The 14,264-nt window shown below is 40.7% G+C and overlaps 1 protein-coding gene across 1 annotated transcript; it reads left to right on the top strand.

Annotated features, from left to right (window-relative positions):
- The first annotated feature begins 5,411 nt into the window (after positions 1-5,411).
- On the top strand, positions 5,412-13,809 carry KRT20 (keratin 20). The gene is made up of 8 exons (XM_059670991.1): positions 5,412-5,876; positions 7,774-7,856; positions 9,837-9,993; positions 10,342-10,503; positions 10,663-10,788; positions 11,642-11,859; positions 12,830-12,852; positions 13,327-13,809. The coding sequence occupies exons 1-8, from the start codon at positions 5,481-5,483 to the stop codon at positions 13,422-13,424; spliced, it is 1,263 nt and encodes a 420-aa protein (XP_059526974.1). The 5' UTR covers positions 5,412-5,480; the 3' UTR covers positions 13,425-13,809.
- Positions 13,810-14,264: the final 455 nt, after the last annotated feature.

Genomic DNA, 14,264 nt, shown 5'->3' with positions numbered 1-14,264 from the left:
AGCAGTAATTTAATTGGTGAGTTTTATTTACACATCAGGGTGGTGTTTGTAAGACAGCTTTCCTGGGTCAGGCAAACTAACAGGGAATCAATTTAGAGAGCAAACATTAGGTTGATTCATCTCAACTTTCTATATTTGTATTGTTGCTACAGGCAAGTCATTCAATTTATGAAGCCCTCTGCTGTCTTGTCTGTAAAATGAGAAGGATAGCCTGCCTGATTTTCACGGTCTCTTCCAGGTAGGACAGCCTACAGTTCTTTGTGTTGAAAAATAAGCACCATGAAAACTAAAAACACATGGTGAGTAATTGCCACTTGCTTCCTTGTCTTCAAAGATACTAAATTTAGGTTGTGCAAATAACACAAAAGTACATCATAAGATGAAATCACTGATCACTTCTTCCCTTAAATTATAATCCAAAAAACTCAATGCTAATTGGTTATTACCATTTCGTTAGCTAAATCTAGTCCAGATCTTCTGGATCTTGCACAAATTTCACTCAGGCACCATAAATCTTTGGTTGTCGCCATGGATGGAAGGCTCAGTTATGTGCTAATGCAGGAGGGCAGTTCGAGAAAGAGGAACCGTTAGGCAGCGACTAGGCCAATGCTTCTCCCAGTCGCTCTGGTCTGTCCGCGCAGAGGTTTGACTCTGGAGTTCCGAAAGCCCCCGAGTAAACTAGAATTACAGTGGTCACTTTATGAGGGATAATGTCACAACCAACAAGAGCGGAGGCAACCTTTCCTGCATCTTATTACACACCTCCAGCCCAGTTCCCTCCAGGCCAGAATACACATGATCGTCTATAGACCTTCTACATTTGATCTAGTAATGCAGGCACCACAAATGGGGCATGTCCGCGAACAAACATGCCATGTACCCCTTTGCAACAATCCCTCCGCAGACACTCTCCCCGCCTTGTCCCAGTGCCCCTCCCCCCCTTTCAGTAAAGGACACCACCATCGCTACCCAGTCACCCAAGTCAGAACTCCAGGAGTCATCCTTATCTCATCCTATTCCTCATGCTCCACACCCATTCAGCCAACAGAGGAATCAGGGTCAAAGAGTGTGCACATGCTATACCAAGAAAGAGACGCATACAGGAGAGACGAACAGGATGACCAACCATCCCGGCTGGCCTGGGCGTGTCCTGGTTTGAACAATGAAAGTCTCACATCCCAGAAAGCTTCTCAGTCTCAGGCAAACCAAGACAACTGGTCATCCTGGAAAGGAGAGAATTTGGGAGGGCAGGGATGCTTCCTGGAAGAAATGACGCCCAGAAGAGAAGAGGACAGTGTGTGCAAAGCACAGAATGGAGGAGCATCAGTAGCCTGTGTTAATGAAGTGTCAAGCTTGAGGCATGGAGGGTGGGAAGGGGACTCTGGAAAGGTAGGCAGGGGCTGGGTCTTAGAGAGCGATGTATTGGACTTGACCACTTAAGTGTCACAAGTTTCTCCGAGAGGTAAAATACTAGTAGTCAGATCTGCACTTGTAGGCAGGTGTTTTGAGACAGAACCTTAACATTTATGAACTGCTGATGGCTTGAAGCCAGGAGCTAAGCTGTTATTTTTCAACCAGAGGCCCATTGCACGAAATTCGTGAACGGGTAGGGTCCCTAGCAGCTGCCGGCTAGGGGTGCCTCCCTCTCCCTGGCCGCCTACCGCCGGCTTCGCCCCCTGGTCAAACTTCCAATCGAGGGGACAATTTGCATATTAGGCTTTTATTATATAGAATTGCCAGTGGTTTCTTAATTGTGATTTTAAAGACAGAAGTTAGAATTTGTCTTAGGGACAAACCTTTCCTCTGTTTTAGGAGAAAGTTGGTTGGGCTCTCTCTTAGTCAAGTTGATATAAAATAAGTACCCACTTGTCCCTGATATAATCTCAAACTTTGGTGAAATAATCCAAGACCAACTGCAGGGATGAGGAGGGCCATTCAGTCTGTCAGGCTTCCCAGTAAGAGATTTTGGGTGTTACATTATTTCAGAGAGGATCTGAACTTCCTGCTGCCAGTTGGCTGAGGGCATCACTGATAAAGGACCACTTTAAACTAAATTCTCCATTTAAGGTTTTCAGATTACACACAGACCTGGGTAATACAGACAACAAACTGTGGCAGGCTAGCTGTGGCTACAAATTCTCAGGGAAGATTTTTTTTTTTTCCTCTGCACAAAGCACCAAGGTTGAGACAGAAAATTTTTCTTACTGGACCCTCCTGCATAGTGGCTTTCTTTATCATGTACCCTTATTCTGAAGGCATAGTTCTTCAGTATACTAGGTTTATGTGGATATTTCCTGTTAATAGTCCCACTTTAGGCAAGCCCTAGACTCTCATCTCCTGTACCTTTACAGACACCATAAGGAAAGCGTAATATCTCCATGACTGAGCAGAATCCCACAGGGTGCAAGACAGCTTTCTCACTTTCTTCTCTCCTAAGGTTCCTGTTTTCATTTCCTTTATCTCTGAGGAGTCTTTCTTTTCATAATAAGTCTGCAATAGGTTTTAAAAAATACATGCATACATATACTAATACAGATAGACACATAGGGGAAAAGGATGGAAGGAAGAGAGGGAGGGATAGGGGAGGGAGGGTGGGAGAGAAGAAGGAAGGAAGGAAGGAAGGAAAGAAGGAAGGGAGGGAGGGAGGGAGGGAGGGAGGGAGGGAATAGATAATGCACTTTAGTTGTTTCCACTAAGAACATTTGGGATAGTGACATTAGGAGCATCCAGTCTGCCATACTCCATGTCACTGAACTCCTGGGTTGCAATTCTTACTTTCTTAACATGACTAGCAGAAACAGCAGTCAGTGAGCACAGAGAACCCCCCACAGATGCTTCTCTCCTTTAAACTGGGCATCAGCACTTTTATTCATTCACTCATTCACTCATTTGTCGTTCATTTGGTAAGTGAATATCAAGTGCCTACTATGTTTGAGCCACTATGAGACAACAAATCTACCAACTCACTGAAGTATGCACCAAATGAGTACAAACCAAAACTTGAATATGCCAGATTAACTATGTAAAATGCAATAATGAAAGTTCACTGCACCAGGATCTTAAAATGTCTTATTATAGAAATTTTCAAACAAACACTAGAGTAGTTAGAACAGTATAATAAATCCCCATGTATCCATTTTCCAGCTCCAACAAATAACTCATGGCCAAACTTCTTCCGTTCCTCTCCCTCCCTCCCATTTTATTTGGAAGCCAATCAAAGACATCATATCCTTTCACTTGGAACTATTTCACTAAGTAAACCAGTTTTTAAAGCACAGAGACCAAGACTTTTTTCTGACTTAACTCTGAGTTATGTCAAGTATCTAGAACCACAATGCATACAAACACCCACAGTTCTTATGTGCCCTCCTTCTCAACCAATCAGAGCAACGTATCCTGACTAAGACGTCTGGGAAAGACAACTCTTCCCCACAGAGTGCAGATTCTCTGTGTATCACATCTGGGTGCAATAGCTTATCCATAATGAGGGGGGAAAGTTCAAAGTCCTCTTAAAACTACAGTGCTTATGATAGCTCTCCAAAATACTGGCCATACTTAACATTAATCATTAACACCCTCAGCAGAGTCTATCTATGAGGTAAAAATGTGCCTCCTATTAGTCATAAGGAAGTTTAGATCTAATAAATATTTTGCAGTCATCCAACAGACTGGAATATCAGGGGTTGTAAATTCATGACTTATGTATGAACAAGAGTCAACAGGATCTGTATCTAGTCCTCAAGTGTAATTCAGAAAACTTAGCTGCTGTGAAATGCTACCTTGATTTCCTGTGATCATATAATAAGATTTAAAACCTACCAAGGCATAAAACTCAACGTGGTAGAGGAGCCATCAAGTTTTCCTGTCCTTACGTAAACATGTGGAGGTCTTCACAACAGAAACTTTTCTACTCAACAAAGGTGTAGGTTAGATGACTGAACCCCATAAAATAGTGCTAATGTCCCATATTTCATTTAAATTTGAAATCTCAAAAACCTACAAACACTAGCCCAAAAAATTGGTGGAATAACACATAGACAAAGTTATTTCTCCAAAATATTCAAAATGATTTTAAGCATTCTAATGAAATTTTAACTCACTTAAACATAATTGGATCCAGACATACTAGTAAGGAAGAACTGTACTAAAGAAGTGAACTTCAAAAACTATTATGTTAAACAACCGCACTTATAGTCCTTTTTAGTTATAAAGCTAATTCTTTATTTAAATAATGCTTCTACACACCTGGATCATATGCCTTAGTGTATGAACCTCTTAGCTGAAACTAAATCACTGCGAAATGGGTATAATTTAAACAGTACAATTTTCCAGTGACTTTAATCAAACCTCCTTCTCCCCCACTGAGCAATAAAACAAATTAATTTTGTGAATACACATATACAGAACATGTGTTTATAAAAAGTTCTTCACTGCAGGTTTTAACTGCGGCATCCACTTTCAGAGTAATTTACAGCTTTTTAATAAGCAGTAAGATCTGCTTATGACGTATCCAGTCATTATTGGTGAGCTCTCAGGGAGTGCTGGTTGATGCATATATATACATATATATAATGTTCCATACATATCATATTCCATGGATAGCATATTCTATATTATCATATTCCAAATTATCATATTCCATATATATACATGGAGTATCATTCGGCCATAGAAAAGCAGGAAGTCCTGCTATTTGGAACAACATGGTGGACCTTGAGGGGATTATGCTAAGTAAATAAGCCAGACAGAGAAAGACAAATACTGCATGGTATCACTTATACGTGGAATCTGAAAGAGGAGGAGAAGGAGGAGAAGTTGTCAAACTCATAGAAACAGAGAGTAGAAAAGTGGTTGCCAGGGGCTGGGGGGTGGAGGAAACAGAGAAAGGTTGGTAAAAGAGGACAAAGTTTCTATAAGATGAATAATGTCTGAGTATAAAATGTAAAACATAGTGACTATAGCAGATAACACCATGTTGTATAATTAAATTTTATTGAGAATAGAACTTAAATATTCTCACCTAAAAGAAAAAAAATTTTAAGCATTGTTCTTTATCACCATTGTGACTTATTATGTAGCCACAGCTATCTTTTTAGGTACCCAAATTATTCATGGAGATTGCAAATATTCTTCATGTATATATTAGGATGAAAACATTTGCCAAGGCAGGTCCAAGAGCTAAAAGAACACCCTTTCTTGTTTCCTTTTGTTACCTCTACTGAAAAAAAGAAACTGCCCCCGAGAAAAGCCTCTAAGAAATGCCTCTCGTGGTAATTTCTAGAAAGGAATTAAACAGATTGCTGTAAAAGGGGTGGGGGGAGCAAGGCAAGGTGGACTGTGGTGTCAATCCTCAGGTGAGATGTCAGCAGAGGAGGAGTGTCTTTCCTGTGAACACTATAAAAGGCAGTTCCTTCACCACAGAGGGACAGACTCTGCTCCACCCATCCTGAAGCTACAGGCGCTCCCTCCTAGAATCCCCAATGGATTTCACACGCAGAAGCTTGCAAAGAAGCCTGAGTTCCTCCTCGCAGGCTTCTATGGTCAACATGTATAGGACTGGGGGCAGGCAGCTCCTGGGGGCAGCGCCTAGCGTCTACGGGGGAGCTGGAGGCCACGGCACCCGCATCTCAACCTCCAAAAGCTTGGTGAGCTATGGGAATGATCTCAACAAAGGCGACCTGTTTTTTGGCAATGAGAAGATGGCCATGAGAAACCTCAATGACCGCCTAGCGAGCTACCTAGAAAAAGTGCGGTCCCTGGAGCAGTCCAACCTCCAACTTGAGATGCAGATTAAGCAGTGGTATGAATCAAACGCGCCCAGCACCAGTCGGGACTACAGTGCATACTACAAAGAAATTGAAGAGCTGCGAGCTCAGGTAAGGGATGATGCTGAGTTTCCTGCTCCATTATGTAGCTGCATGATATATCAAGAGGGCATATACCTTAGGTGGGTTCAAATGGATGTTGTAAAGCAAATTAGGCTGAAATGCAACATCGATAAAGATGGTATATTCTATCATCTACCCTGACTACCTAATAGGATGACTGTGAATCATACTTTTTAAAGTTTTAAAACCTAATTATATATAAAATATAAAAATTTTATCCTCCAATCTTATACTCTGTATTTTTGTCATAGTTTACTAAGTCAGGGCTAAGAGAATAGTAAGCCTTTTTTTCTGAAAAAGCTAAATTTTTAAGTGATAATAAATCTTAGTTTTTCACCTAGTTCCCATCAACTCTTGAAACCCCTGTCAATTTAGAGAGTTTCCTCTTTTCATTTATATAAATGGTACAATATAAGTATTAGAATACTGTATCATTAGATTTCAATGATATAGTTTTTCAGGGTAGAAATGAGGGGAAGGGGTATGGGTCTTAATGATACCTGGACTTTTAAATGTCCTATTTAATAATCTGATCATCAACAGCAAGCAGTGCAGACACCACTTCCATAGTAATAAAATGTTCTATTGCCCCAATTAAAATTTATGGCAATTGTATCAGAACCATGTCATCCAAGAAAGGTGGAGTTCTCAGTTTTATCGATTGTGTGACATAAAAGAAGACTTTGCTCCTAATTGAAGATCTCAGATATGACTCAGAGCATTTGCACTGCTGGAATATTCTTATCTAATCAAGAAAAGTGTCCCTTTTCTTTCCCTTTCTGTTTTAACATTCGCGTTCCTTTAGACTGAGCAAAGGCCACTTACCAGCGAGTCCCTTTTTCTTGTGTTGTATTAGGCAGCAGTACAATTTGATGCAGATTCTACAGGAAGTTACTTGGGTGTTTCAGGAACTATGTGGATGTGAGAGGCCAAGGTGTTTAAATGGTCCTTTCTGCCAACAGGTCATTCTTCTCCGACTCCCACTACACACATTCGAAATCAGCCAACCATTCCCCCTACCTGTCTCATGGTTCATGTTTCTGAATCCACTATGGATTGCCCCAAACCCATGGGCACAGCCATTTCTTCCACTTAGCTGGACAGCCCCTGTATCTGAAGGAAGGCAGCTCTTTCTAGGATGGGATAAGCTGAAAGAGATATGTCATTATAACATTTTCTACAAGCAGACTTCTGATCCATGTGAGTTAGACAATTCACCCAATAGGTGACAGCTACTTAACAGCAGGGGCTTATCCATCCTGAGAGCCCCCGTGCATAGCACAACTCCCACCACCTAAGTGTCCATTCATCAGCCAATATTTAGTCGACACTAACTAGGTGCTAGTTGCCATGCTGGACAATGGGAAATATGATGGTAAATGTAAGGTGACTTAGGAAACAGGCATGGACAAAGGCAACATTTATCCCACACACATGGGGGACTGTGTAGGGCAATGAGGGCACAAGTAGTTCATCCACCCAGTTCTGTTTTGAGGAAATCGTGAAGGCTTGCAGCAATGAACGTCTAAGCTGAGACATGGAGGAGGAGGAAAAAGAGGAGGGGTTCACTGAGTGAGAGGAGCTCAGAGAAATGTTCTAAGCAGGAATAAAGGCAAGGCACTCAATAAGGTTTGATGCCTCAAGGTGAATTAAAATCTCCTTTGATGAAATCACAAGAAAGCTGACCAAACTGTGAGACGAGCATTGCATTTTACAAATCTATTATGTTCAATAGCCATATCATTATTCTTCCTTTCCATTTTCATGTGGAAATTATTGAAATGAACATCATCTTTGATAGAACAGTAGTCGTACCTGAGTATAAATGCAATCATTCAAACTCCTACCCAGTTGAAAATGTCATTCTTTCTCATGTGTTTTCCAGATTAAAGATGTTCAACGGCAAAATGCTCTGTGTGTCCTGAAAATCGATAATGCTAAACTGGCGGCTGAGGACTTCAGACTGAAGTAGGTTCTCTAATTCCATGGCAAAAGTTCCTGAAAAGGAATGTCTTTCAGTGGTCCTTTATGATACCAAGCTTTCCATTGTTGGTAAAGGAGCTACCACTAAATAGTTTCAGAATCTTGGCATTTAAAGGGTGTTAGAAACTATCTGGTACAGTCCCTCTCCCACAGTCTTAAGATTCCGTTACCCAGCGTGTAACTGAACGCCTCCAGTAACTGTTGTTCTTGTTGGTTAGCTCTACTTGTTAGAACGTTCTTTTTTAGTAACCCAGCATCTACCTTCTCCCATACTGAACCTAATTCTGCCCTTTGGAATAATAACAAAGCAATTTAAAACTCTGAATAGGACCCTATCCAGTTTGGCTCAGTGGATAGAGTGTCGGCCTGCGGACTGAAGGATCTCAGGTTCGATTCCGGTCAAGGGCACATGCCCGGGTTGCGGGGTCGATCCCCAGTGTGGGGCGTGCAAGGGGAAGCCGATCAATGATTCTCTCATCATTGATGTTTCTCTCTCTCTCTCCCTCTCCCTTCCTCTCTGAAATCAATAACTCTGCATAGCTGTCCGTCTGTTATCTAAAGAGAGTCATTTGTCTACCTTAGTAATTCTGCAAATGAGTCATCCATGTTCCTCCCACTGCCTACAAGTGTATGCCCAAAGTTCCAGGGGTGACGTGACTCTTGATGCTTTCTAGATTTCCAGTGTTTTACAATACAGTCTGACCAACCAAAGAACTAGGACGATGATTCAATCAGTTCAATCTGCTCCCTCTCTTGTAGTCATTTCACACTACATGTAATCAGAGTTGTACCTCAGAAACTGCTTCCACACTAGGGCTTCCTCACCTGGATTTGTACAACACATCTGCACTAACGAGTCCTTTACGTTTTAAAAGGGTGACATCTTAATGCTACGGGGATCAAAATGAAAAAAAAAAATGAGAGCAGATCTGAAGATTAAAGCAGTAAACAGTTCATTAATTCCAGTCAACATCTGATTGTTCTATTTCATTATCATTTTTAAACATTACTACTTTAATAAAAATGGGAGTATATAAAATTTTAGAAGGGAATGCATGAATTTTTAAGATAATTTACTTTGGATACATCTGCTTACAAAGTAATAAAAATAAATTGATCATGTATATTCATTAAGTAAATTTAGTTATCTTAATATCAATGAGAACCCTTTGCTGACACAATAATTAAAGAAATTTTTAAAATATATTTTTATTGATTTCAGATAGGAATGGAGATGAAGAGAGATATAAAAACATCAATGATGAGAGAAAATAATTGATCAGTTGCCTCCTGTACACCCCCTACTGGAGATAGAGCCCACAACCAGGGCATGTGCCTCTCCCTTCCTCTGAAATCAATAACTCTGCATAGCTGTCCGTCTGTTATCTAAAGAGAGTCATTTGTCTACCTTAGTAATTCTGCAAATGAGTCATCCATGTTCCTTGCAAATATTTGTAAATATTTACAAATATATTTACAAATTTTTTCTTTGTAAATATATCCTAGAATTTAAAAATGGTTTTTATTGATTTCAGAGAGGAAGGGATAGGAAGAGAGAGATAGAAACATCAATGATGAAAAAGAATCATTGATTGCCTGCCTCTTACATCCCCTACTGGGGATGGAGCCCACAATCTGGGCATGTGCCCTGACCGGGAAACGAATTGTGACTTTCTGGTTCATGGATCTACTCTCAACCACTGAGTCACACAGGCTGGGCTAGAAACTTTTTAAAGTAATTTCTGATTGATTTTTTTTTAACCAAATCACAGAGATTATATATGGGACAAATGATCTGATTCCTAGGCTCTCAGGAACATTTTTGAAATGTATAAAGAGGGATACAATAACGTATTGAAATTGAAATCCTCATATACTACATATAAACCTGTCTCGTTATATTAAGATTATCTCTTCTATTATGGTTTCAGAAGGACTCAGTTATCTCTGCTTATTAATTCACAGGTATGAGACTGAAAGAGGGATGCGCCTAACAGTGGAAGCTGACCTCCAGGGCCTGAGCAAGGTTTATGATGATCTAACCCTAAGCAAAACAGACTTGGAGGCTCAAATTGAAGAACTGAATAAAGACCTGGTTCTCCTCAAAAAAGAGCATCAGGAGGTAAAAAATAAATAAATAAATAAATAGATAGATAGATAGATAGATAGATAGATTTCAGGAGTGGTATTGGGAATGGTGGAAAGAGGATAAAGAAGATTGGGCGGTGATGGTGATGGTGAAGATGACAACAATAATGATGTTACCCCTAACTTCTTTTCATAAGGTTTCTATCAGGGATAAATAACTTAGAGAAATATCTGGACCATAAAAAAGCCCTGCCTATTATGTTCTTCCTTTTTTGACTCACTCCCAGTGAAAAAAGCCATAAAATGTATAAAGTCTTTTCTGCCCAGCCTCTTCTGAGAATACACTTCAGACTATAATCAGCCAGGATTTTCATTCTCGTAGGAAGTGGACGTCCTACGCAAACAGCTGGGCAATACCGTCAATGTGGAGCTGATGGCTGCTCCAGCCCTGAACCTCAGTGCCATCATGGATGAAATGAGGCAGAAATATGAAGTCTTGGCCCAAGAGAACCTTAAGAAGGCCAAAGAAGAGTTTGAGATACAGGTAATAACCTAATTCTAAAGGATAAGCAAATGTGTAGAAGTTGTCCTCCACAAAGAGATAACTCTTTCTTCCTTCCTCTCTTTCTTTTTTCTTCCTTTCTTTCTTTCTTTCTTTCTGTCTTTTTTCCCTTATTTACTTTTTTCATTTTTGGAATTTTAGACTGAAACTCTGCAGCAACAAGTCTCAGTGGACACTGCAGAATTAAAGCAATCGGAGGTTCAAGTAAAGGAGCTGAGACGCACCTACCAGAACTTGGAGATAGACCTCAAGTCCCATCTCAGTATGGTAAAGCACATCTAACTTCCAGCTCTCGGGGTCGTGTCTGTTTACTAAGTGCCTGCATTAGGAACTTTGAAAGTAAGAAACAACCCCTCCCCCTTGCAAAGCTGGCAGGGAAGTGGGCCAGACAACAGATTATAATTAAAAAATAGAAAGAAATCAAGGGAAAGGGCAATGAACTGCAAGGATGCAGAGGAAGAAGATCTGGAAGATTTTATAGTGAAAGTGGCATTTCAACTAGATCTGAAACTTTAGATTAGTTTTTTAAGCTAGAGAATAGGAGTAAAGACATTCTGGGCAAAGCAAATCAGTCAGCATGTGACAAATTATGCTCTGGTAACAACCCCAAAATCATAGTGGCTCACAACACTGCATCCATCATGGTTTGGCTGCAGCTCTGGCTGGGGCATGCCAGTGTTGTAGCCCAAAGAAAAGAGCAATAGTTAGACCATGTGATCCCTCTTAAAGCTTCTCAGAAAAGGCAATTGTCAGTTTCACTTGCATCTCATTAGCCAAAGAAAATCATATGACCAAGCCTGGTGTTAATAGCATGAGGAAGGCTAACCCTCCAAATGAAGTGGCACCATAAACCGCAGGGAGGGGAAGCAAATATTGAAAACAATAATACAATACACAGTAAGAGAACAGTGAGTGCAAAGCTAAAAACAAACAAAAAAAACAAAAAGCTAATGGTCCTAGCTGACTGACTGGGGTTGCCTAGAGGAAGAGAGTGGGAGATAAAGCCAGAATTATGCATGATGCCCATAACAAGCTACAGAAATTCCTCTCAAAAGATTAAAATTGAGCCACCTCTTAAATCAAATCCTCAAGAAATGTCCACTTTTTCTTGTGCTCGTAGAAACAATCTTTGGAGCAGACGCTGCAAGATACCAAAGCTCGTTATCACAGCCAGCTGGCCACCCTCCAGGCCCTGCTGAACTCCATAGAGGCCCAACTGATGCAGGTTCGGGCGGATGCAGAACGCCAGAACAAGGAATACAATGAGCTCCTGGACATGAAGATCAGGCTGGAGCAGGAAATCGCTACTTACCGGCGCCTCCTGGAAGGAGAGGATCTGTAAGGACCTTATTGGAATCCAGGGATATGTCTACACAATGTGCTATGTTAATGTCCACACGTTAAGCCCTGTCACTCATTCCCCAGCATCAATGCAATGCCTATCACAAAATCAATTACACACATACATACACACACACACACACACACACACACACACACACCAACAAAGCAAAAAAATATATCCAAAAGTGCCCACACCCCCAATATACCAAATATAGGCTTTGTACTTGAGGCTGTGTTATAGAGATGATAAAGATTATGCAAATGTTCATTTTTATAATGAATACATAATCAAAAGCAAAATAACTTTTTAAAATTCTCACTGAGAGGTCATGAACTGCACCACCAGCCAAAGAGGTCTGTGGGAACCAGTTGAAGAATCACCCGTGTTGCAGCAGCAACTGTCTTCAAATACCACACCCAAGAACGTCACAAGGGAACACAAATTTCAACTTCTATTATAGCTGGAATATTTTAATTAGGAAAACGTCTAGCATGTGTTAAATGAGTCCGTTTGGAAGCTATGTATTTTTCAAGTTAAAAAGTAAGACACTCTGCCCTAGCCAGTTGGGCTCAATGGATAGAGTTTGGCCCTTGAACTGAAGAGTCCTGGGTTCGACCCCGGTTGCAGGCTGGATCCCTAGCCCTGGTCAAGCCACGTGCAGGAGGCAACCAATCAATGTGTCTCTCTCACATTGTTGTTTTTCTCTGTGTTTCTCGTCCCCCTCCCCTTCCACTCTCTCTAAAAAAATCAATGGAAAAATATCCTCAGGTGAGGATTAACAAAAAAAAAAAAGCATGACACTCAAGTTAGAAGAGACAAGCATAATAAAAGGGGGGGAAATACAAACACAGGATTAAAACACACATCACTGAGACTTTATTTTGAAACAAAATGACAGGACGGTGCTTCATTTTCAACATGGCAGTAACACTTTTTTTCTGTTTCTTTTTCTTTTCTTAAAAGAAGCATCCTGGAGGAGAAAGCAGGTAAGTGTTCTAATTTCACACATTACCTATAAGACTAAACTCTCACTCGGTAGCTTACCACTTCTTAGCTGCCACTGGTGAAAAGTAAAGGGAGATCAGTTCTCAAGTGAGCTGGTATTACCCTCGGGATTCTGAAAAGCAAGCACATCACATAAAGGAGGCCTCCCTGTGGGAAATCTGTCACACCCCAGGACAGGGTGACTTTCTTGGCCCCATGCTACTGGGTGAAAATGTGCAATTTGCTTAATTCAATATTATATATTTCTCTTTGGGGCTGGGAAGAGTAGAAAATGTATAAATTTGGGGAGAGTGGCACCTTTTCTGCATTGATTTTTAAAATGGACTTAAGATCACTTAAGAAAGAGAACTTTTGTCTAAAAGAAGGAAGTATATACAAAACAATTGAAGTTGAGAATTATAAACCAGCAGAGTTATGTGTCTGAATTAACATTTTATATTTCAATCTAAATTCAGATGTAAAGAAAACCAGGAAGATTAAGACAGTGGTGGAAGAAGTAGTGGATGGCAAGGTCGTGTCATCTGAAGTCCAAGAAATGGAAGAAAGTATATAAACCCCTGCCAGACAGAGATGCTGCTGAGGGCCTGAGAGAAGTGGAGCTGTAATGTCTGCTCCCTGCAGGAAAGCGGCCGTCAGAAAGCACCATTAGCGCTTACTACTGGTGCGGTGGAGGGGGTGGCCCATCTATCTATCAGTCTCTGTAATTGAACATAAATGTTTTACTCAAAGGAGCTGCAAATTGCCAGCGAAAGTGAAATCCAATGAGCATTAGGATATTTAAAACATCATTACTGCCATCTTTACCATGAAACATTAATTACAAGCTATAGACCCCCTAATATCAATTTATTAATGTTCCTGAAAATTACAGCACATTTTCAATGATATTAAACCTCATGAAGCAGAGGGTCTGTGCAAATAAATCTCTTTCTCTTGAATTTCTTCTGTTTTTGAGCTGCAAAATCTCCTTTCTGGGGCCCCTGGATTCTTGATAAAGGTAATTTCTTGGTTAATTTCATAGAACTCATCCTCAAGTGTGACCCCTGGGGTCCCTGTTCATCCTCATCTCAAAAGCACAGCATAAATCAGCAGTAACCCAATATTCTTTCACTCATTCACAGGACCTTACATTTTTGTTCACACAAAAGTGAAAGATGGTCTGAACCATGTGATCACTGAATTGCAGAAAATGGAAGGTTTATCTGTCTTTAACTCAGGTGCCAAATTCTGAATTCAAAGACCAGAAAAGTACCCAGACATAAGAAGATGAGCACACACCTATCTATATAAAAGCCTAAGCGATCATCACAACCGAACGGACGACCAAACAGGCTGCATGGAGCAACCAGGCCGGCAGGGGGGGCAGTGAGAGGCGACCAAACGACAGAGCCAC

Source organism: Myotis daubentonii, chromosome 16 (assembly GCF_963259705.1).
Source record: "Myotis daubentonii chromosome 16, mMyoDau2.1, whole genome shotgun sequence".
NCBI lineage: Eukaryota > Metazoa > Chordata > Mammalia > Chiroptera > Vespertilionidae > Myotis > Myotis daubentonii.
The sequence above is the reverse complement of the archived record's forward strand: the minus strand, read 5'-3'. Positions and strand labels throughout refer to the sequence as shown.

Bases quoted from the DNA above. Each gene is read 5' to 3' on its own strand.
- KRT20 (XM_059670991.1), top strand. From the start codon at position 5,481: ATGGATTTCACACGCAGAAGCTTGCAAAGAAGCCTGAGTTCCTCCTCG. The intron at 5,877-7,773 runs GTAAGGGATGAT...TGTGTTTTCCAG, and splicing joins TTGAAGAGCTGCGAGCTCAG to ATTAAAGATGTTCAACGGCA. The intron at 9,994-10,341 runs GTAAAAAATAAA...TCATTCTCGTAG, and splicing joins TCAAAAAAGAGCATCAGGAG to GAAGTGGACGTCCTACGCAA.